This window comes from Vidua chalybeata, chromosome 1, assembly GCF_026979565.1.
Source record: "Vidua chalybeata isolate OUT-0048 chromosome 1, bVidCha1 merged haplotype, whole genome shotgun sequence".
In the NCBI taxonomy this organism is placed as follows: Eukaryota; Metazoa; Chordata; class Aves; order Passeriformes; family Viduidae; genus Vidua; species Vidua chalybeata.
The window spans coordinates 136,887,278-136,913,336 of record NC_071530.1 but is presented as its reverse complement, the minus strand read 5'-3'; the positions used below and the strand labels follow the sequence as shown (position 1 = coordinate 136,913,336).

At 33.8% G+C, this 26,059-nt stretch overlaps 1 protein-coding gene across 3 annotated transcripts in view; it reads left to right on the top strand.

Annotated features, from left to right (window-relative positions):
• Positions 1–26,059, top strand: part of CSMD3 (CUB and Sushi multiple domains 3) — a 587,056-nt gene that overhangs the window by 434,212 nt on the left and 126,785 nt on the right. For all 3 annotated transcript variants that reach the window (XM_053944919.1, XM_053944910.1, XM_053944900.1), the window contains one exon: positions 12,047–12,163. In XM_053944919.1, coding sequence (XP_053800894.1) covers positions 12,047–12,163 — 117 coding nt within the window. The remainder of the gene's footprint in view (positions 1–12,046; positions 12,164–26,059) is intronic.

Below are 26,059 nucleotides of genomic sequence, written 5' to 3'. Positions count from 1 at the left end.
ACATGCAACTAGGTAGTATACAACAACATAAAGGGGTTTTAAATGGGCAATATGCTCATTACAGAATGACAGAATCACAAGGTTGGAAGAGATCTTCAGGGTCATCGAGCCCAATCCAGCCCTAACACCTAATCTAAACCATGGCATCGAGTGCCACATCCAGTCTTTTTTTAAACACATTCTGGAATGGTGACTCCACCCCTCCCTGGGCAATGCATTCCAATACTTTTTCACACTTTCTGTAAAAAACTTTTTCCTAATATCCTACTTATATTTCTCTTGGTGCAGCTTAAGACTGTGTCCTCTGGTTCTCTCAGTTGTTGCCTGGAGAAAGAGACCAACCCCCACTTTACTACAACCACCTTATAAGAATTTGGAGAGAGTAATAAGGTCACCTTTGAGTCTCCTTTTCTCCAGGCTAAACAATCCCAGCTCCCTCAGTCATTCCTCACAGGGCTTGTGTTCCAAGCCCCTCACCAGCCTCGTTGCCCTCCTCTGGACACACTTGAGCATCTCAATGTACTTCCTAAACTGAGGGGCCCAGAACTGGACACAGCACTCAAGATGTTACCTCACCTGTGCTAAGCACAGGAGAAAAATGACTCCCTGCTCCTGCTGGCCACACTGTTCCTGACATAGGCCAGGATGCTGTTGGCCTTCTTGGCCACCAGGGCACATTGCTGGCTCATGTTCAGTCGGCTGTCAACCAGTACTCCCAGGTCCTTTTCCATCTGAGCACTGTCCAGCCGCACCGTCCCCAGCCTATAATGCTGCAGGGGATTATTGTGGCCAAAATGCAGGACTTGGCACTTCAACTTATTAAACTTCTTACTGGAGTCTGCCCATCCATCCAATCATCTCTCTGCAGAGGCCTCCTACCTTCCAACAGATCAACACAAGCTTCCGGTTTAGTGTCGTCTGCAAATTTACCAATGAAAGACTCAATACTCTCATCCATGTGGTCAATAAAAATATTGAATAGAACTGGCCCCAGCACAGACCCCTGAGGGACACCACTGGTGAGGGACTGGCCCCAGCTGGATGCAGCACCATTCACCATCACTCTCTGGGCCCAGCCATCCAGCCAGTTCTGAACCCAGCAAAGAGTGCTCCTGTCCAAGCCGTGGGCTGCCAGCTTTTCCAGGAGTATCTGTGGAAGACAGTGTCAAAGGCCTTGCTAAAGTCCAAATAAACAACATCCACAGCCTTTCCTGCATCCACCAGGCTGGTCACTTGGTCATAAAAGAAGACTGAGTTGGTCAAACACGACCTACTTCTCCTAAACCTGTGCTGGCTGGGTTTGATACCCTGGCCATTCTGTAAGGGCTGTGTGATGACACTCAGTATAAACTGTTCCATTACTTTACCAGGTACTGAGGTCAGCTAACTGGCCTGTAATTACCAGGATCCTCCTTCCCACCCTTTTTGTGAATGGGTGTCACATTTGCCAGCTTCCACTCCTCTAGACCTCACCAGTGAGCCAGGACTGTTGGTAAATGATGGAGAGTGGCTTCACAAGCTCATCTGCCAGCTCCCTCATCACCCTGGGATGGATCCCATCTGGGCCCATAGTTACAAATATCCAAGCAGCTCCGCAGTTCTCTGAGTGCTCCCTCCTGGATAACAGGGGGACCAGTCTGCTCCCTGACACCGTCTACCAACCCAAGAGAACAGTTGTCCTGAGGACAAGCAGTTTTCCCACTAAAAACTGAGGCAAAGAAGGCATTAAGCACTTCTACCTTCTCATCTGCCGTTACCAAGTTCCCTACCACATCCAGTAGAGAGCAAAGGTTTGTCTTACCCTTCCTTTTACTATTAAAATATTTGTAAAAACATTTTTTATTATCCTTTACAAAAGTTGCCAAATTAAGTTCAGGCTGAGCTTTGGCCTCCCTATTTTTTTTTCCTACATACTTCCTGAGAAACCTGATCCTCCTTCCAAAGATGATACATCCTCTTTTTACTCCTAAATTCCTTCGAACTTAGAGCCTCCTTAACCCTAAAATAGTGAAAGTCCTATTACCAAAACAGGATTCAGGAGCTGATATCACTTATGAGCTCTATAGTAATAAGTAGATTCCTTGTTTTGTGAAGTTTGAAATCAACTCATAAAGTTACTGAGTTCTGAGAAATCTCATAATTTAGCTTTCATCCTAACATTTTTTACGTTTCTTCTGCTTAGAAGCAGTCATCATCCTCTTCATCACATAACAGAAATTATTCTTAAACCAAATAAGTAAAGAAATCTCATTTAGATATGAAGAGTGCACAGATGAACAAATAATAAGTAGGCTGTATGACCTTCAAAAATCAAAAAAACTTTCTCATTGGAAGGGATGATATTTCTTGTTAAGAGATCTGCAAATCCTTACACATTTTTGATTCATATTTTCTGATGCATCAATCTCTCAAATCTGCTATTGTAGCTAAAATGTGTTAAGCTTTGTTAATCTCTGATTTATTTTTACTTCTACACATCTGTCATATAATGCTCTTTTCCTCTTGCTATCTTAATATACTTGAAAGACTCTGAAATGGTCTTCCCCAGAAGACTGCCAATTTTCTTTTCTCTTCTTTTTTATTCATTTAGTATGTTGGCAGTTAGATTGTTTTAAAATTGTTGTTCATTTTCCCTCAGAAGTTCCTTAAATATCATGTCAAGTCTGCTGCAGGCAGTTGACTTGAAAAGCATGTTCAAACTCTTATTTAGTTACTTTCTTTCAGCTGTGGAAACTATAACACTGGTGTGCTCTTTCAAAGGAATGAAGCTGTGTTGAGGCATAGGCTGACTGCAGAGACCTATTCCACCTCCATTTATTATAAGCAGAGTGTGTTTCACTACAAAGATCTTTATTCTAGCTCAAAAGATGTTAGAAAATGTTTTCTCTTATTTGATGGCTCCATTCTCAGAACCTGCTACTTTAATTCCATTTTATTGGCAAAAGAAAACAAAACATTAAATGAAAGAACACAACATTATTAAGTAAGTGTTTATGCAGTGAGAGACTCCTGGAAAAATATCACACAGTATTCTACTGGTTTTATCAACTGGAGCAGTGAGAAACATGAACAAGAGGAGCTCCAGCTCCCATGGGAACAGCAAGACAGGGAGAACTCAGATCCCACCCTTTGTTCTAGAGGCAAACAACGTAAGAAGAATTTTCATCATCTGTGCACAATTCCTTCATAACAAACATATTAATGCCTTAAACATCACTTGAGATTCTAGAAGAATATACCACACTGGAAATTAATGTAATCCACTGCTCCCTGTTGAAGAAAGCTTTATTTCAGGAAGCTATTCCTTGCAGTATTAGCAGAAAAAATGAAGAATTAAGAATTATAATTGCCTGCAACTTAGCTATTTTAAATTCAAAATTTACCAATGCATTTGTTAAACAAGGATTTAAAATTTCCTATAATTTAAGATTAATTTTAATCTGGTTATTTTTTGTTTTATTTATTAACTATTAATATATTAACAATACTTATTTGTTTACCTATTTGGTATCTGATTACGCTATGGAATATTTTGACATTTACATGCCACAGGCCTTGATAACAAATAATTCATGATGTGTAGCTCTACCCTGACATTTAAAAATTGAATCAGCATATAGAATTAGATTTTGGATTATAAAATTGGAAATCTGACTCTTCAAATCTCCTTTAATATTCTCTCTAGGGCTTTGACAATTGAAATAGGAACACACAATTTTTCATTTATGCTTGTTCACTTTACTGCTCGTCTAGAATGGACTTGAATTTAATCAGATAGGGCAGAAACAGAAATTAATTGCAGCTAATTGCATTTGTTCAGAAAAATATAGGAAAAATAAATAAAGAAGAAATAATTTTGCAAACTGATAATATTTTGGATATATGAATAACAGGCAATATTATGAAAGAACTATCAGATGTGAATCCATTCTACAACACAAAAAAATGTAGGATTTTGACCTTCTACCACATCTCAATTTCTATTAAAAAAATAATTTCACACTTTTCTTACACTTGGCTAAAATGAGTAAATTTAGTAAATTAATTTTGAACAACATATGATTTCAGCACTCGAGAAAACTATATAGAATTTTTGAAAACTCCGTGCACCACAGTTCCTTAAGAAAAAGCTGAATAGAACTGATATTTATAATTAATCATTAAACTGAGAGCAAACATTGTTTCTAAAGTTAGGATTCCCCTGGATATAGAAGTGTATCTCATAATCAGCTGTATAAAATCTGCTTTTTGTATCTTCAGAAAACCCTCTAGTTTTTTTAAAAAGATTTCAAGAAACAGAATGTACAAAGTTATTTGGCTTATTTGGCTTTGGTGGTAAAATTGATGAACTGTTAAATAAATTTACAGAGGAATAATTTGATAGTGTGTTTAATTGCATTTTATGTATTTATATAAACTTTATGTATTAACATCAAAAGCACTGCTAAATTTTCTGTTGTTTCTCTTTATTTAAAAGGAAGTGTCACTTTCCTCTTGAAATGTACTTCTTAAAATGTATCTAATTGTGTTTCTCTGCTAATTATCTGCTATACAGATTCTAATCTCTTTGATTTTCTTCTTACAAGACATATTTTACTGATTATACATCTTTTAGAAAACTTCGAATATAGGTGTAGGTTCTCGGGAATTTTTTTTTTTTTTAGGAATTGCCATTAGGTGTTCTCCCATTTTGTACTTTTTTTTATTCATAATCTTTTTTCTTTATGAGTTCCCCTTATAAAAAATATTAAATAACCCATCATGCTATAGCAGTTGATTTGTGTGTTTAGCACTGCCAGCACCAAAAATGTCAAGCAAACTTTCTTGTCATCTTAGAATAAATTAATATGGATAGATCCATAACCAATTATAATAAATACTGTCTCTTGTCTACTTTGATATCCTTAACCCATTGTGACAGATATTTATATCTCTCTTTCTTCCAGGAATCACACAAAAATTTAATAACTTCTCAAAAGTATTTATGAGAATATCTAAGATTATTTTATTATAATAGAATTGCTGGCAATTATTTCTCTAATATTTACCTCAGTCTACCACATCTTCAAAAAGTGACCAGACGGCTCATGTTCTCATTCTTCTCTTTTGGAGACTAAACCCCCTCCTAGTATTTCAAAACTTTGTGCTAATATGAAAATAGAATTTTTTTTTTTTTGTTTTATAGGGCAAAAATTTGATGTGATGTTCTTACTGAGACTTCACTGCTCTTAAATGGAACAAAACTGTTATCTTCTATGTCTACATTAAAACCTACCGTAGATATATCTTTCTCTACAGCAATGTTTCATTGAAACTCAAAATCTATCATTTAAGTTTTTCTGCAGCTGTTGTTAGCTGCATTTGATCTTGCATTTCTACAATTGCTAATACTTTTTTTTTAAGTTGCGACTTAGAATTTCTCTGTTTGGGGGGGGTTTGGTTTGGGTTTGGTTTTTCTTTTTCATTATTGTTTTGTTTTGGGGGTTTTGTTTGTTTGCTTTTAAATAATGCCATTATTTCCTCATTTTCTGTTAATGATTCAGGGCCTGCTTTAGTAAATTTCTAAATTGCCAGCTTCTGCTGGACTGTTTTGACTAATTGCATTCAAATACTTTTATATATATTAGCCTTAGTTTCTCTCTCATTTTTTACATCAGTTTTGATTGCATAGTTAAATTCTCTTGTGAAGACTGAAGAGACTACAGTATGGAAATCTATATTCTTCATTATATTTTTTCTTTCATGCTGCTTTACAGCATTATGATGTTGCACTGTCTCTCTTCTCTTTTTGGTGTCTTTTTATTTCTAATGTATTTCTGCTTTTCCAAGTAGCAATTAAAACATATATTTCTGTATCAGATTGTCTTTTACATATTCATTGTATTATCAAAGCAGCTTTAGGTTCTTCACATTTACAGACTGATATCCACAATAAATATATCTGTAATTTAGAACTTTAGAATAAATGTCTACCATTTTGATATGTTACAATGTCTTTTGTATTAAAATTATTTTATAAGGTGATATATCAGTCACTGTATTAGTTTTCTTTTTACTTATAAACTCTACAAGAAATCAATGCCACTGAAAATCTCATAATTGGACTACAAAGGATAAATAGAATGATATTGTATTACATAAGACCAGGGAAAAAAACATCCAATGACTTAATATATGTGAAAGTTTGGGCTAGTATACAGTTCATTTTCTTCACAGTAGCTAGTAGGAACTGGATTTTTGGTGGTTTGATAATACCAGGGGGTTTTCATTACTGCTGAGCAGTGTTTACACAGAGTCAAAGCCTTTGATGCTCCTCATACCATCCCACCAGTGAACAGCCTGGAGAGGCACAGGAAGCTGGGAGGGAGCACAGCTGGGACAGCTGATCCCAAATGACCAAAGGTACGCTCCGTACCTTATGGCATCACGTTCAGCAGTAATATAGGGGGAAGGCTGGCCTGGGGCCACTGATGAGTAACTAGCAATAAAGAAAAAAATTTAAAAAAAAATAGGTTGCTTGATGGTGAGCAAATATTTTCATTGGCATTACTTGTCTTTCATGGGTTACAGTCCTCTTTTATTTTCCTTTTCTTTACTATTTCCACTTTTACTCTTTCAATTCTCTCACTCCCCTGCAAGGGGAGATTAGCAAGCAGGACTGTGTGGTATTTAGTTTACAGCTGGGGCTAAACCACAATAATATATTAAATTTTATAAGCATAAATCATGTTACTAAATAATTTTTTTCTGAACCTACTTATTTAGATGAATTGAATACTACGTATCTTAGACAGGATTTTGATACAGTGATGCATTAAATAAAAAGTCATTATCCTATTACCAGTTCTTCACAGTATTTTTTGCCTCCTTTTCCAGACTGCATGCACAGTTCTTATTTTTTGAATTGTATTTGTAGCTATGTAATCAAAATTATCTTCATGGCATAAAGCCATATTGTGCCATTCATTTTTAAGTAGTGTTCCCCATTGATTCCATTGAGAACTGCTGCTTAAAAATGGATGGCGCAACATGGCACTTAAATCTGCAAATACAATTAAATTATATTGGATCTTAGCTGTAGGAGCTAGAAAGTAGGTAATCTGAAAGCAAGAGTAGGAATTAAAAACTTCAAGCTGCATAAAAAAAAAAAAACTTGACAGCAAAAATATTAATTTTTAAAGAAAATTAAGAGATTTGAAATTTATTCTCATGCTTAGGTAGTCCATTCTTAACTTTTTTCTTACTAAACATTCACCTTGTGCATTATTTCTTTTGGTTAAACTGCAAGGCCTGATGAAAAACATATGACCAATAAGCACATGACTGGGGCTTTTAATACTGTATTGTTTAGTTGGAGGCACAGAAAATTTGACTTTATAGCAGTAGTTAGGCATAGATTATAAGAACCTATTGTTCTGCTGGGTGATTTTCCCTCTGTGGTTTTCAACTATATTTCTTTTACAACTACTGAAATTTGAGAAAAGATGTCACTCTGATGGTAATGCAGTTTAAATTGCATTCTCTGTTTACTAATACACTGCCATAATTAGATAGAATGTAGTTCTTTGAGAAAGGTGAATGAATGCTAATGATCAAGGTGGGTAATCTTCCAGATAAAATGTTTGCCAATTTACATACAGAATGGGTGATACTGTTATTTTTTGATAGAGTTTGTCAAGGGCTACAGGGAACACTATTTTACAAGGCAAGATACCATCAGGTTCAGCACACACAGGAATTTTTGCCATTAATGCTAAAAATGTTTCAAGGAAATAGTGAGCAATGCATCAACACACTCATCTTTATCACATTCTTACCATAATCAACTCCCTTGCTCTCCCACTGGTGCTCCATTGCTGACCCTGGAAAGCAGGACAAGGGCAGCATACTGCATAACATTTTGGTGAATAAACTAGAATAAGCTAGATCATAAATAACTACATAAGGGAATACAGTGTTTCAGAGTCTAAGCAAACATTATTAAAAAATAATGAAATACTACTGGAGAATTACATTAGAAAATATCAGTTGCCTCAAAAAAAACCTCTGGAAGGTTTTTTTTTTTTTGTTTTTCTGGTTGTATGGTTGGTTTATTTTATTCTGCAAGATGTTTTACATTCCCAGGGGAATGGTTCTCAGCATTTGTTGCATTTTTTGTCTGTTTTAAAAATTTATATTTGTGAATGTGATGCGTTTGCTAGATTTTTATTATAGGTAGATAGAGCATAATAATTAGACTTTAAATTAGATTTTCACAACTTATAAGTATTTGACTTTCTATTAATAAGGAAACTAAATAAATCCTTGCACTATAAAACTGAAACAAAGGCAATGAGACCTACAATGAGACAATGAATTAAGCTTAAGTGAAAGTCAATGGATAACATGGTAGTAGTGGAACTCTTACATCTATCCAAACAACTTGATGCTAGCTGTTTTCTGGAGGCAAAAATATATGTTTCCACCAAGTTAATGTTTTCAATTCACTTTGATGAATTGATCTTTGATTTCTGAGCATTAATGTTTAGTGTTGGTCAGGATAAAATATCTTCTTCTTGAAGCTTTTTTTATTTTAAATTAAACATTTCCCAAAATGCAAGGAAGAAAATACAGTCAGTGAGCTCTCCAAGTTTACTAAACTACCAAGCAAACCTCTTCCTCCTCCCTGACACATTCAGAAATGTCTTGGAGGACTGTCTGGTTACTATAAGAGTTAAATTATTGACTACCTGATGATTTACAAAATTTAACATTTTCTCAGCTTGTAAAGATCAACTAGATGCTTATGTCTTGAACCAGCTTCCCTTTATACTAGTTGTTTTTGAGACCCAGGAACGTGAATTCTTGTGAAGACAAGAGAGTCATTACAGAAGCAGTTGAAAAATAAGGGACATAATAAGGGGAAAAGTAAATTCAGAAAAGGCTGAGTGAAAAAAATCCAGAATGAGAAGACCAAGGAAAGAAATACTTAACACAGGTATTAAGTTCTTACTGCTGATTGTATGTTGCATATGCCAGAGCGACACATAGTTCATGTCTAACTCCAATCTGTACTGAGCACATTGTAGCAAAGGCTGCAGACAACTCTTGTTTAAAGACCTTGTACATAAAGATCCTCACTGGAAATCCTGCTTCAGACTCATACTGTGTCTCTTCTCCCTTGTGTGAACAGATATATGCCAGCTGCTCTTGTGTGAACATATGTATCTCTGTTATAAATCCAATGCAGATATATGTTACTTTCATGGGATTCAGTATGTGGGAAGAATGTTTAGATGTTTCAGACAAAGCGTCATATAAATATTCTAATTATCAGCTGTAAAAGATAATGGTATTTTCTTCACCCTTTTGAGAGCTGGAAATTATTTTAACCATAATTCAGTATTAATGAGAACTCTCAGATTTTTGAAGGTGCTAGACATTTTTTTCTTAATTTGCAAAAATTGTTTGGTTTAATGACTTTTAGAGATCTATAAGCATTTTTCAATTAAATTATTTTGTGACTTTTTTTTTATCAGCAGTCATAATACTACCTTGCAAGTGTCATGACATATTTTGTCTAGATCTGTATGTATGTAAATGTATTTTGCTCTGGTTTAAGCATACTAGTGTAAGAACCCTTTTTTACAATTAAGATAATGCCTTTACTAATTGCATAACCTGTAAGAATGGAAAAGAAACAGGGTATATAAAAATCTTTATTTTTCTTTATAAGTAAAGGTACACTATATGCTGAGGACTATAGCTCTTAATTTTATTTTAAGTACTGCTTTTGTGTACAAAGACTTCAAGTTTCATTAAGGGTAGAATTATGTTCTTCTTTGTGTCCATGCCATTGACTTTAGTGGAATTGTAGTTTTACCCTAAATTTGCACATTATTTATATCTGCTGATTAGGAAGGTGCAATAATGATGTGAGTTCTAGAGTGGAACAGTGGTATTGGTGATTGTAACTTAATTGTTCAACTCACAAATAGTAAAGAGGGAAATGGAGTTAGGGATGATTTTTTTTTGACAATCTTATTTCTCTTATTTTAATGCTTTTGTTGCTTATATCCTTCCATATTCACATTTGTTTAATCCAAAATCTGGAATAGAAAATCTTGAGTACTTACAAGCTGGTAAACAGATCTGTTTTTATCACAAATATTTGCCACATTTAAATAGTGAAGGTTTTTTACTTCGTGTTTTTCCAGTGGCAAATAAGTCTCTGCAAATGAGGCTCGGCCAAGACTGTCACTGTTTCTTGGAAAAAGTCCCAGTAGTTCTATTATCTAAATATGTTTTCACAAGAGATCATGAATTTCTAATATTTCACATGGTGGTGGATTGAGGGAAGGCACTGAGATTATTCTTCTAAACACAGAGGGCAATATTCTGTGAACAAGTGGAAGTCACTACTTGCTCCATGTGTCAGGGTGTGTGCACATCCGCTCGCTGTACTGCACCTCACCAAGCCCTCATCCTGAACTGGGTCCTGATGGATTTGCTTAGCTCCAGTATATCTGGAGCATGTGTGTGCATGTGCCACATCGGCCACATGCGTACACGTGCACAAGCAAAAGTCAAGACCCTTCTGTTGACATATTTCAAATACTGTGACTTTCACAACGACCCATTAAATAATTTCCAAATTGTGTATGCAAACAGGAGCAATAGGTGCCATCTGCTCCTGTATCAGGTACACAGCCTACCAAACTCTGAAGTTACACCATACTGAAAGGAATCCATGCTAATGCAAATTGCATAAACCTGTTCTCAAAGTGTTGGGGCCTTAACTCGCTATATTTTAAAGATGTGTTCTTTTCATTATATACTCCACCAAACATTTTGTGTGAATTAACTAAAAATAGTGTTAAAATATGTAATTTGTAGCTACACTAATAAATATCTTGAATTTAGTATGACAAGCACTGAGATAAAGTCTTCTGGAATAGTAGTAAGAAAATCATCTTTTTCTTATTTAAAATAATTCATGAAGTATTAATGTTTTGAGAGAATACTACAAAAAAAACCCCAAATGTGTTTAGCAAATGAAACATTGAGTACTACTTCATTTATAAATTCATGTCTTAACAGGAAATAGATTTGTTAAATAGGTAAGTTAACACTAAACTCATTAAAAATGTTTTACAGTCTAAAAGAGAAAAATTATTCTAAATAGATGCCATAGTCTTGAAAAGAGATTAGGGTTAAATCTAAATTAAAGCCCTAAATTACAAAGTCTCTGTGACAAGCAGATAATAGACATAGGAAACCACTAACATTGAATAATGTTTCACATATATGCACTTGTACATCTGATGAAAAAAAAAGAAATAACACTGTTTATTGCTTGACATTTTTGAATAATGCCAAATAATAAGTTTTATTATAAACCTTAGGAAAATACATTGTTGTGGTAAAAAGCATTTGTATCTATCTTCTATTTGATCAAGTATTATGGCTGTGGTAGCATAAACATGATATTTCTGTGATAAAGAAAAGTATGTGCTCATAACTTATTATATATTAAGTTATAAATAATTGATATATAAGTGGTACATCATGTCCAGTCAAGAAAACCTGACTTTCTTATATCAGTAGTTGTAGACATTATTTTGCATGATGAGTGTATTGGCATGAGTAAGAATTTACTAGTGTGCAGAAGGGCTGTATAATCTATGCTCTTAACATAGTATATAGCATCATAGGAATGAATAATAGTTTTGTATGCTGTAAATAATAGCATACTGCATACAAACCACATCATTACTTTTATTAAGATGGTTTATAAATTTTAAAGAAAAAATAATTGATCTGGAAAACTGCAGAGTGCCATCAATTCTCATTTGATATATGAGAAAATTGCACATACTCGGTATGTCACAGGATGTACAAATTCAATCCAGCGTAGAAGTGTAATAAAATTTCCTGTAATATCATATACCAACATACAACAAATGCACCTGCCTGGGGACTCTGCATTGCTCCGCTTTGTAACACAATTTAAACTGATTTTTTAATGATATTACATTTTTTAAAACCAATTATCTTCACTTTCTAGCACCCTGTGGAAGCCGATCAACAGGCTCTGAAGGGACTGTATTATCACCAAACTACCCCAAGAATTATAGTGTTGGTCACAACTGTATTTACTCTATCACTGTTCCTAAGGAATTTGGTAAGTAGATCTGGTCTCATTCATATCTTTTTATTGCTTGGATATATTTCACAATTCTGGATGATTTGTATGATTGCTTTTATATAAAATCATTAATGTGGATAAGCTGTTTTAAGCTGATACTTCTTTTAACACTTTTATCATTTTATAGTGTATTGTTTTCTCAAAACACTTATGTTTGCTTTTATCTTTTGAAATTAGTGTTCAGCATTTTTGTCTCACTGTGAAAACTAGCATGTAACTTAGAATACTACTGTGCTGCTAACCAAATATATTAGTGGTACCACTTCAGGTTTCTTTTGACCCAGGGTCATGTGCCTATGCTCTAGAAAGTGAAGCATAGCTCCAATAAGTCAATGTAAGAAGGGGAAGCAATGTTTATCTTAAATATTTGGTAGTGTTGCTCTTTTACCCCTTGGCTTCTCTGCATCATGAGGCAATGTCATAGTCTTTATTGACAAATGAAATTAAAGCAGCAGGTGTCTACTTGGGTTTTGTAGATTCTCTGATCCTCCATCAAAACTCCGCTTCCATTATAACATTTTTTCTGTTGATTAGACAAATATTTTAATGATGTCTTGTGTCCCATACAAAGACAGTTTTACCTCCCTGGATTTATGAATTATTCTATCTCACTTTATTATTAAATGTCTATGATAACAGCTGATGGGTTTTTGTTCACTTTGACTTCTTGGTGAGCAGTATGCCACATATTGAATATCATTTAAGCTTTAAATATCTATACTGTAGATTTATGCTTGGATAAGCAGGACTTCATTATGACCCCCAGCTCACATTTCAGTTTGTCAAATAACAGGTGCCTGGGGATGGGGGTGGGTATTTCTTAACCTTCCTTCATGTTGATTCTGCAAACATCTTAGCCAAATTAAAGACAGTGCTTCAGCTGCTTTGTGTCCATCTGCCATACTCCTGATATCTGAACTCCCTTAATATCCAATTAGCTTGTTCTTGAGTATAGTGTAGAGGTGCATAGACTACTACAAAATAAATAGGTTTTTAAAAGTATTGTCTCCTAAGTCATGCCAATTTCTCATTATTCCAAAAGTATTAAGAAAAAAATAAACAGATGTGCATAATTCTTGATTTATTTCTAGCTATTATAAGCATGGATGTTTGATACAGCTGTTTTTAGATAAGCTGTAAAGTTTATATCCTCCCATTTTCATCAAATCTAAAGTTACTAATTTAATATGATTATAGTGGTACTTCTTAGTTTATGAAACAGATGTCAACATCTAAATCCTTAAAATTATTACAATAAATGATTCAAAATGTGTAGTTTTGTGATTTCCAGAAATAGAGCCAGATTTCCCAAAACAGCACATGGAAATGGGGAAAAATCCCACTGCTCTGCATAGTTATTTGGAATAATTTGAGAAATACTGGTTTTCTTACACACATTATTCCTTAAAAACAGTATTAAGGAATTGTGTTTAACTGTTTCACAGTGATTAGACAAAAAAATCGCTGATGCAAAAATAAAAAGGTTTAAATATGCTTAACCTTAGCATACAAGGATTCATTGACATATTGTGGAATATAAATATTATAGAATACCTAAACTTTTTGTCTGTCCTACCTTTGGATAAACATTTACCTTTTTCTTGTATTTAAATAGTGTATTTTGACAATTAGTTCAGGTACTTGTAGAATATATCATGGAGTCTTTGTTTAAATTGTACACTGGTGTGCAATTTTTTTTTTGTAAGTTATTAATATAGATTTTATTTCCTGACTTGGGCTCTTTCTGCAATCTATCTTTACTAAAATTATTCCAGTAAAAACCATTAAGAAAGGTAAAGTAATTTTGACAATTGATTTAATTGAAGTTTTTTTACATTTGATGTAATTATTTTACTCAGTCTGAAATTTTACAGTAATGAATCTTTTTTATCCAATAGCTTTTACCTCTCACTTATCAAAATTTATTTAAGTACACTTTCAGAGAAGAACAGCCATAAAATTGCAATGCTGTGGTCTTTCAGATCAATTTTAGTAAGCAGAATCTTTGTTCATGCAACCCTGTTGTTTTGAGTCCTGATAGAAGATATTACATTAAGAGTCTTTACTTGCAATTCTTGTTATGTAGGGATCACTCACTGACAATTAGTCACAGAAAATCTGGCCTTTGTGGAAAAAGACACCAGATTTCATATTTAATTCACTTGGTAATATGCAACACGTCATGTAGGTTTGACAGAGATTACTCACAACAAAAATGAGTCAAAATAACCTTTTTGAGAATGAAGGGGTGTGGGAAACCAGGAAAATTATGATAATAATTTGATTTTCCTAAAGAAAACAGCAACAAATCTGTCATCTTCTCTCTCTGTCATGGCTCCAACTTTCATTTTGAAATAAAGCAATCAAATATTTGCTGAATGGAAGCTCTTCAAGAACTCTTTTTGGAAACTAATAAAGTATATGAGAACTTAAAGAACAGTTAGAGAAAAAAAATGGTGAAAAGCTGGTCAATAGAGACAAAACCCACTAAAAATGTAATATCACATTCAGTGTGTAGAAGGGAACTCATTGGCCTGGATTAGTTTTTGATGGACTGAAAAGAAAACCTATTTCATCTGCAGCTTCTCAAGTTCTCAAGTCAAAAATTCTGTGGAAAAGTAATTTCAATGTGGACTTTTTCCCAGTGTTTCATTATTCTGTCATGCAGAATCACAGCTGCAATATTTCATACCATGACAGGTTTAAGCTACAAGATAAATGATCACAAAAGCACACAGTGTGCCACAGGCAAAATCTTCTGTAAACATGGAAGACTCAGCTTCTTTGACACTCTCCCACTGACATTTTAAAGTGGTGTAATGACTATTAATTGTTCAATCCTGGAATACATCTTTGGTCACAATTAAAATGCAGATGTTTGAGACTTTTTTTATTTTCCCTGATGGACATGGCCTAATTTGTATGCTCTGCTCTGTATTATACTTATTTTTAAATTAATATTTTTAACAGTAAACTAGATTTGATATCAGCTGGCCTCAGCAAATGGCTTTCCTTTTTGTTCGAGCAAAAAGATAGATTGAACATACACGGTAAGGTATTTAAGTGTGGCTTTGAGCTATACTATCAGAAAATAAATATATTTTCTCAGTTGCCATCAAAAATAATGAAATTTAAAACAGAACTCTCTTTTCCTACCTAGAAGCTAAAACATTAATTGGGAAAAGGTCTAGTTTCCATGGAAACATTCACTTTACATCTACAGAAAAATATAATATTTAAAAAATTGCAAGAATTTTATTGATAAGAATGATATTTCAGGACAAGACTTAGAATTATGACAATGAAGGTAGATCTAGTTTGCTTACTGTAAACAGGGAAATTTGATTCCGCTATTCTCTTCAATTCCCAAATAACTGGCTTATATTCACAAATTTATGCCATTTTCAACTTGTGCTTATGTCTTGAATTTCTAGGAGACAGACCTGAGTAATTCCATATTAGCAGCAAAGGAAAGAAAGAACTGAACAGCTGAACTTTGGGATTATTGTTAATTATTATTATTAATAATATCCTTGAATGAATTTTTTTTTTACCAATTACTGGAAGGTAAACCTACAGATTTTATTCTGCCACTGAAAATACACACTGAGCAAACAGTGGTGTTATCATATGTCACCCTGCAACAATCATATGTTTTCTGTTAGACAGCTCACTGCATCTACAATTGTTAGACACCCTAACAGTCGTGTCACAGTAAAGTTATTTCAGTACTGTTTGACTTGATTACAAACTCAGTTTACATTTGGAAAGAAAAAGATAGGCAAGGACAGATCATAAGGAGCAGAATGTGCCAAATGACAACCTCACATCAAGAGGGAATGAGAACCAAAATTGTATTTATGATACTACTTAGCTGAATTACAGTAAAACATTTCTTTTAATAACTTGAATCCATCATCACTGCTGTGTACATCTTAATATAATTTAAGAAGTGTAACAGATGCACATGGACTGACATTTTAAAAATCTGGAGGATTTAACTCTCCATCTTAAGTAAAAACGGATGGAAATGTCTGGCTAAATAGCTAGCGTCAATATTTTTAAGCATAAATGAAACAATTATTGAATTAAGCAATACTTTGCTGAAAGGGAGATAGAAATAAAAGAGTATTATCTAAAATATCAAAATGCCACCATAGGCAGGAATCTGATTCTGCTCCTACCCTCTTTTTGTGCAAGCAACCATTTCAAAGTCTGTGAGACTGCACTGTTCAAACAATGATTACTTGTCAACAAGATGGAGCAAAGCCACAAAGACTGCCCCAAATGCTTGAGTGTCCAACTGTATAAAGGTTCAAGACACTAATTTCAGAAGGAAGAGACAGTGATCCACCTTGTACACTGTATTTTATAAAAATTAAGTCAGTTCACCTTTCCTTCCCAAAAAGAAAATGACTTCAAATTAAAATGACTTCCAAGAAAAGGGACCTTTTATTTATTTATTTACCTTTTTTAATGTAACCATAAAACTATTTTTAAAGAAAAAAAAATAATCTCTATTATTGTATTTGTTCACAAAATTTTTGCATAAAAACAAAAAAAAAAACTGACTATCACAGGGCACTTCATATGAAAACTAAAAATATTTTAAAGACACATATCACTTAATCCAGAAATTTAACAAAATGCAATTTAGTTGAATAATTCAGTTTTCTGGTTTGTTTTCTCAGCTTTCTAAAGTATAGAGTGAACACCATGGAATACTGAGAATGTACAATTGGAAGAAGTACCTACTGTATAATACCAATAGTTGATAGAAAACTCATACCTCCTTTTTTCTTGATATTCTTTTAACTCTGTTCCCATGTTGTCATTTTTGTTAACACCATTCTGTTACTGCAATATTTTCAAAGGATCTTGTGTTAGTTAGATTAGAATGATTCAAGAATTAGTAAATTCTTGAAACTAAGCTTCAAGAGCTCAGCATTAAAAAATTTATGGCAGTCCTTTTCTTCAATTTTCTCCAGTCAGCTAATTAAGCTTCATTCAAAAGTATATAAGTAGGAGTTTCATCTGTGATAGACTTTAGAAACCCTGTCCAGAACAGAGAGATTGTTGTACAATGGATATCAGGCAAACACAGAAGTACCTTTCATGCCAGAGATAATAAGCTTAATAAAGGTAATATTTATATGTAATATTTAATTACAATTGCTGAAGTAAGTCTTTTAAATGAATGAATGAAAATGAGTGTTTCAGTATGGAAACATTCACAACATTGGTGTAAATGCTGCTTTATATTAATTTAGCTCATTGCAAGAATGTTGTTTGAATTTGAAAATTCTCTGAGTGGACTTAACATGATAGATTCTTTTCATTTGACTCTTTTTCAAATTTAATTTTGAGAGTTAATGAGCGCTGAGGAGGGTTAAGTCAGGTTACTTAGGGCCAGAAAAAGATGTAGACTGTGTTCACTGTTCTTGAAATGCACCTTCCTACCACAATAGAAATTGAATATTCTCAATGTTCATTCAATGTGCATTGACTGAGTATGAATTTTTTTACGCTATAATTTTGATTAAATATGATAAACGAACAATTTTTCTGAAATTTACAATGCATAAAAATAACCATACAAAGACATGGTTCATTTCTTCCTTAAAGATTGTATAGCTATATAATGAATACAATAAAAATTGGTAGAATCTGAGTCATTGTATTCTGCATAATTTAGCAAGAAAAGAATGTACTGGTGTTGAGCCAGAAATAAAAAGCTTAGAGGTCTGTCTTTTATATACTAAATGGACATGAAAATCTTAGTGAAAAAAAAGTCTTCATCCATAAATGTAAATTCTGGACGTTTGGAGTTAGATACAGTGACAGGATTTGTGTTTTAATCTGCACAGCCCAAGTGGGGATGATCTAAATCTGTGAATGTCTTTAAGTGCTGCCCTTAAACACAGCAGATTTATGTGTACGTTAATTTTAGGTCTGAATGCAAAGCAAATAGGTGCGTATACATGTAATTTAATCTTATGCAGGAATACTTTTCCTCTTGTTTTAGTTATACACCTAATTAAATAGGTACCTAATCTAAGCCATTCAGATCCTTTCTCTAATCAACAAATAGGAATATATATTCCCATGGTGTGATTCAACCCATCTAAAACATCTATCTGCAATTTTTGTAACAGAATTTATTTGTAATCTAAAAGAAACAGCACAGCCTTATTTTGTCAGATTTGTTCTGGCAGCTATGAAGGGTTAAATGAATTAGAGAACATTGCATATGTGATGTCTATCCATCCTGCAGTCACATTGCACACACATAACTTCATGATTTCATGTTATGCGTATGTGATTAAGCTGGCAGTTTCTGATATGTTTCAGTGAGCAATCATTTAGTGTCTTGGGATTGGTTGATTCAAATTCAAGCTATTCTTAGTGATTCCTCGCCCTCAAATGTTTTAAACCTAATGGTGGAAGTGAACAAAAATGTGTGTCTTATTATTAAGTGCATATTTGATAATAATATCTCTCCTTCGTAGAGTGTTGTTGGACACAAGAAGAATTTCAGGTGATGGACAGCATTATGTTAGTTTTTCTGCAGGTACAGGAAGCCACGCCCTATAGCCTGACTTCAGAATGAATACCTAATGGTTTATGTTTCCACCTGAAAAAGGAAAATGAAAGGCAGGATTCATTATATGCTGGAAATAATTTTTGTTGAGGTTTTGGGAGGGACTTCAGTGAGTATTATCTTTTCCAGAATATATAATATTTGTACCTTAAAGTGCTATTTAACATACAAATATTTTCAGAATTTGGTATAAAAATAGTTATAATACAAGAATTTAAGTTAAATATACAAACTGTGAATTTTTTTATTCTTTAATGTAAGAATTTATTCCTTTGAAGAATATTTTGATACTTTTAACAAGGTTGTGCCAAATATTTTTATTTCTCATTGTATTTCAAACACAGAACAATAATACTACTTTTATTTAAACAGGAATAGTCCAGTGGCAAAATATTATCAAACATACCTGATAGATAATGAATATGCTTTTTTTTATCATCATTTCAAGTATACATAGATTATGGTGCTACAGGCTTTCCATAGAATAGCTAGAGCTTGCAGCCTAAGATTTTTTGAGGAATAGAGGTGAGCATTAGTTGTATAACTATTAACTTCTGGGTTGCTTTTCTAATTCAAGGGCAAGTTTGTGTCATTGAGATTATAACAATATAAATTACACAAGTACCAGAAGGTAATTTTGCATCACTTTCCACTTAACTATGAATCTCCTAGGTTCTGAGAGGAAGAACTAGATGGTTTTATGTACTCAAACTCACAGCTGGGGAGTACTTCATTCGTTGATTCAGTGCTTAACATGCTTGCCAAGTGAGCAGATGCCAATAAAAAAGTCACCATTGGGTGACATTTAAAGGACCTCAAACTATTCAACGTATTTTTGAAATGAAATTTAAAGAATTGAGTCGCTTCATATGATCTGAAGTCACTTTTTCAGTGCTGTTTTTAGATTTTTTCAATAAAAATGATTAGTTTTGGCTCAAATATTAATGATGTGTTTGAATATAATAATGACCAATTAAATACAGACGACAAAATAGCTTAAGCTATTGAGTTTGACTATAAACATATGGCACCAGTAGAGCTGTCTTTTTAATGCCCTAAACCCAAAGTCAAATAAGACCACATCTGTGGTCTTCAAAGAAGTTCACAGTTCCCCAATAAGTAAAATAATTTGACTGTAATGTGATTGAATTGATGAAAGATTTCTAAAGACTTTTTCTTGGGTTTTTTTTTTTTTTCCTAAGCAGAGTGACTTCAGCTGCTCCAAATATTTAATCATCAAATCTTGTTCACAGAAAAGGCTGTTATTAAAATAGCTGAAATTAGTCTAGGTTTCTGGTTATTCAAAATATTGGAGGAAAGACTACATTACAGTCATTGCTTAAAGCTTTTCAACACATGTTACTGTCCCATGGAGGAGACTGAATGGTAACATGTATTCTGAATAATTCTGGTTTCTGTTGGGATTGCAGTACTTTGGAAAGATGATAGCAAAAATCTTGAATCTCCATTTGTTAGGACATCTTATCACAAAGTTATATTAATAATGAAGGTGTCATTTTTACTGTTAATCTCTGCATAAGTAAAAAAACTGCTTTCTCAGTCTTCAAGCCTGCCCAGTTGCGGGGACCAGGCCTTTCTTTCTCTTGGGGTTTGTGTTTTTATGGTTTTAGTAGTTTGGGGTTTTTTGCTATGTTTCTCCCCCTTCACTGCATTTTCCTATTTTGTAGCTCCAAAAATCAGTAGGAAAATCATCCTAACAGAACAACTGCAGAAATGCTTCCTCCCTGATATATGTTTCACTTGTCGGCAGTAAGAGACAGAGAGATCTGGACAGAGATACCATAAAAGTTAGTGTGACCATGGCTAAGTTTCCATCCTGAAATATTCTGATATATTTCAGGAAAGGAGCTCATTAGAATCAGACTAGCATCAAGGAACTGCAAAAATTTCTTTTACAAAATATCTGCTTGTTAAATGGTTCACTGTTAGGCCCTGTTTACATATTTGTAATCAATATTTCTTACTTTTCCTCTTCATTATATTCCTTTGGATATAAGCCAGTTCTCTCTCAAGTAAGATTACCTGTATTGACTCAAATATTTGTGTTCACCACTGTGTACATAGATAAAAACTTCAAAGATAGGGGATTTCTCTCAGTGATTTCTATTTAATTTCCTTTGTTTAGAAAACAAATAAAAAGGTCTTTGCAGTCCCCACTATATTTTGCTTTGTGTTTCTTCCATATGTATTCCTGACTGCAGAACTGTCTGATTATTCCACTTGCTTAGAAACAGATTCCCTAAACAACCTGTTTTACTGAAAAAAGAGGAGGGGGGGTGTTAGCCACTTGCTGTCTGTATCCAGTTGTTTATTTATAATAATTTCTAAAGACATTTTCTAGTCGAATTTTAGGTAGAGATGAATTGTATCTGCTCTGATGACATGAGTAAATTTCAGGAAAATGTGAATAAATTCTCTAAGGGGGAAAAAAATTGGAAGTCGGTAGTTGCACATATTTTGAGCCAAAAAATAATTCCGTCTATAAGAGTTTAGAACTTGAAGTGTATTTTGGGAAGTCATTGAAAGACTGTCAAAATATGGCTATTTCGTGAAATTAAATTATTTTCAGTTGTTACTTAGTGAAGATGTTGAATTTCTGGTTTTGGAGGCCATCATGGAAACAACTGAAGGATGACAGTCCTATTGTTTCTGAGAGGTGGAACCCTAGGGTATGTCAGAAAGGCAGGAAAATGGAGGAGGACCGTATAATTTGATGATTACAAGGGATGAATAGCGAAAGAAGGAATGGGAAGAGTAGGTAAAGTTGTGTGTGTGTGTGTGTGTATATTTATATATACATATGGATACATATACTTGTACACATACCTATATTTTGTGAAAGGGTAAAGCCTCCCTGAAACCAACACTTGGCTAATGAGACTTGCCCAGCTCTAACTGATTATATGAGAATTGCATGAGAAGAAAAAGGCAAGCACAAACTTTGTTATTGACATGGGGTGAGACCATGCAAGAGCACTGGTCTGATAAAGCACATGTACCACATCTGTCCAGGTTTTGTAAAGTTTGGGATGATGTCAGAGCAATGTGATTCTCTTGTTGTGACTATCACACCTCAAGTTCCACTCTAACAGTGTATGTATTAAATGTAACTTTGGATGGAATACTCTGTTTTTTGCTTTAATACTTGAGGCTTAGAGAGACCTATCATTTAAAAATACATGTAATGGTAAACATCCACTTGCACTATTTAGAAATTATAATAGACAATCAGAAATCAACTTCCAAAAAGCCTGTGTAATCGGCTTCTAAAAAGCCTGTGTTTTGTAAGGTTTCTGATTATTGAATCACCAAGTCAAACCTTTGTTTCTCCAACCAATCTGTTCCTCCTGTTCTCATCCTCCTTTCTCCCATTCCCATTTTCTATAAAGGACTGTAGATTCTGAAATGACAAGCTGATTGTTATGCAAGATTTGCTTTCTCCAAAACCAAAAAAGTTTCTCATTTAGATCTTGAAACCCTCCCTAGGTTTTGACTTCACTTTTCAGTTATAGACTCAGGCAGACTGGCAACATATCTGTTGCCAGACTGGTAACTGTTAAGTGGTTCTATTTACTATAAGGATCATATTTATGAAGTCCTACTTCTCATATTTACTGCCATCAAATGGCTGGGATATTTTCACTTTGATCATTTTGACTATGAAGGATTATTTCAGTGTTTTCTCTCTTTGTTTTTAATTTTTTTGTTTTGTGTTCCACTGGGAGCTCTTTTGGATTTGCCCACTAATGAAAAGAAAAATAATTACTCAAATATTAATTTCATCCATATGACTCAGTAAACTGAAGTGATAATTTGTTTCATATGAATGAAGTGTTTAATCATCTGATCTAAAAATTAACATTTACTAGTAGGATGATAAAAGATAATTATTTTATGTAGAAAGCTGTTGTACTTTTAATTAGTAGCTTAAATAAGCTGAGAGGTGACTGAAGAAACAGAGCTTTTTCAGAGTGACTTTGCCATTAAATCTAGAACCCTTATTACATAATTAATAGTATGGTTTGAATTAAAGCTCCTATCTTAATAAAGTTATTTTTTATTTTGGCATAATAGTGTTCTATTGTTGTATTCTTATTATTATTACTATTGTTACTCCAGAGTTTAAATTGTTTATTCCTTCTACTATGTATATTACTTAAGACATTAGTCTCCCTGTGGTCCCTCCATAAGCATTAGAGAGAGATTTAAAAAAAACAAATTTATCAGAGGAAGACCAGCCTTCAAATTTGGGCACATTATTTAAATATCTCATAAGCCCATTTCATGGTCCCTTGCTGCATTTTTTTTATAATTTTCTTACATTAAAAAGTCAGTGCTTCCCAGAACTATAATGAAGGGGTTTGAAAAATACAATTAATTTGAACTTAATGTAATTTGTGTTTCTGTAGATAATAGCTTTATGAATGATTTTGTTATTACCATCACAAGAGTCATCAACAAAAACAATTTTTCTAGATCTGTTATCCCTTTGGATATCCCTTCTGTTATATACAGGCTACTGTTAAGATCTACAGAAAGAACAACCAAAAAGTTGCAGATCTTTCCTTTCTCCTTCAGTTCAGAGACTGTAATAGAAAAATTAGCAATAAACAAAATTCAGATGTTTTACTTCTACCAGGTTTTTTCTTTTCAGAAAATCTTAGACAGTCGTCAGATGCTATGAAAGTGTGATTGTGGTTTGTTTTCTCAAAGCATGTAAGCAACAGTGTAAGAACACAATGAAGCAGGATTGGAAAATGCTGCCCATGTTCAAGATTACCAAGATATTCACATTTCTGTGGTTCAGAACACTTTTGTAGTAGCAGGGCGATGGCCTCCTACTTACTGTCTGCATTGTCTAACCTCTTCCATTCATTTTTCTCAATATAATGGACCAATGAAGTGATGGATCATGCAATGTGCACAACTGGTCTCAGAATGTTATTATCTGAGTAGTACCTTCTTCATGATAAAGTACATGTCGCTAGTTGTTAGCTGTACAGTCTTGGATTCTTTCCCTGTTCACACACTATTTTGTAAGAGACTAAAGAAAAAAACTCTTTAGGTTACAATCACTAGGCCCAAGTGAAAAGCATTCCACCTAATTGTCTTGTCCCTTTCAGAGAATCCTGAGTACTTGCACATCATAACAGTCATTTATTTAGAAGAAGAAAAATAATATCATTAATTATACTTTGATTTTTTTTTCTCACTACTATATTGCTCACTGATGTACTTTCAGAGAAGTGAATACATAATTTTGTCTCCCTTGCTATTCCCCTTAGAATAGATTTGAAGCCAGAAGTGTAAACTGTACAAAACAGTTAATTTCAAATTAGCAGCTAGGTCTGCAGCTTTGACTACTGCATTGGTAAAAAAATCTCAGAAAACACAGCCTGTGCAAAGTTGATGTGAAACATATTTCTCACATTCTTCTGCTTTTATTTAGGTTTATAGCATTAATCACTGATGGCTTTGTTTGGCATTATCATAGATTTAAAATGTGTTGTGTTATATATCACAAAAATACCTAATTAAAAAACATTTCTAGTGACCAAAGACCTATTTCACTTTTTAAGAAAGACTACATATGGGACTGGCATAATGTAGGAAAATGTCTACACACCTTCATTAAAGCTTTTCAGTAGAATGTTTTGAAACTAGTGTACTTTCATATCAAGCAATATATTGCCTTATTTATTAGTAGGTTTTCTCCATGTAGCTTTTATTCAAATTAAATTTCTAATTCTCACTCTAGTCAGTGCTCCAGGTCTATTAACTCAGTCTATTAAATAAAATATAATTACTGCCTAGGGCCAGCTGTAATTTTTTTGTCAAACTGTTCTACTTCAGCTGCATAATCACTTCAAACCTCTTTCCCCAGTTTAGAAACGACATTGGCAACATATGAGAGGTATATTTTTCATGCAAGACGTTGAGAATGACAAAAAAAATAGTAAGTCAAGCAAGTTTCACAGTGTCGTGATTTGGGAAATTTCGTCCAATTTAGTGCTCCCACTAAAACCATACCACCACTTGCTACCCCATCCCCCTTCCCTCTTGTGGGTGACTGGAGATAAGAACTGGAGGCTCAAAAGACCATGGTTTGAGATAAGAACAATTTACTGTAAACAGCAATGAGATAAGAATAAGATCAGTAACAGAAAGAGTATTAATGATGGAGGGCATAAGAAAAGAAACAATTCACATGGAAAAGAAGCCAGATGATAATAAACAGTACCAGATGGCTCTCTCTGCCAGGCTTGCTGGACCTGAAGGAACCCCTTCTCCTCAAAGAGCCTTCCTTCCCTCCAACCCTTGACAATCACACGAGGTGGTAAAGAAAAACCTCCTGTCCTGGCCATGCCCCTCCCAGTGACTGCAAAATGTAATCCTGTCCTGGCTGAAACCAGAACACATGAGAACAGAGGCCTTTTTTCTTTTTAAATGTAGTGTTGCATTTCCTTCCACTCTGCAAAAATATTGAATAATAAGGTGCAAAAAAAATCTATTTTTTAGGTAGGTAAGGCAAAATGAGATTAATTCAACATCTCAGATATAAAATAATAAATATGAACAGTATTAAAGGAGTTAAAATTATAAGACAATTTTTTTTCTTCATAGGAATAAATAAATCTATGTTACCTTTTAAACAAATGATAATAATAGGTGTTTGAATTTCAGTTGAGTAAAATCAAAACAAATCAATATAGAGAAAAGAAAGTTGTGTGGTTTGATGCTTCCTTCAGATGTCTGTGATAGCAGATATACACAATAGTATTTTTTAAATTTTGCAAATATTATACTCTGTGATTAATAATATAATATAAAATAACATGATATAACTAGCAATAAATAAAAAAATACTGTTTTAACTGTTTTCCCTCTACTGTTGTGTTGTTGCAGATCCTGAAAAGCTTTACATGTATGCATGATGATTCAGGCCAGGAGAGAGGGATGTGAGTTGCAGAAAGGGAGAAGAAGAGAGGGAGGCAGAGGTTTGAAGCCAGAGGAGAATGATAGTTTATGTAGTGTAATAAACTCTGCTGATTTTAGAAGAAAGCAGAAAATGTGTTAATTAGGAGAGTTCAGTCCTTTTCCAGATCGAGGAAAAGTCCTCAATCTCACATTTTATGTGGAATTATGCTCATTTGTGGGGAAATATGCCTGTAAGCTTTTTTCCTGTGCAGTTTAACATCACTTCCTCATGCTGAGCCTCTAGTGTTAATAACTGCCCCATCTTCTGTCTC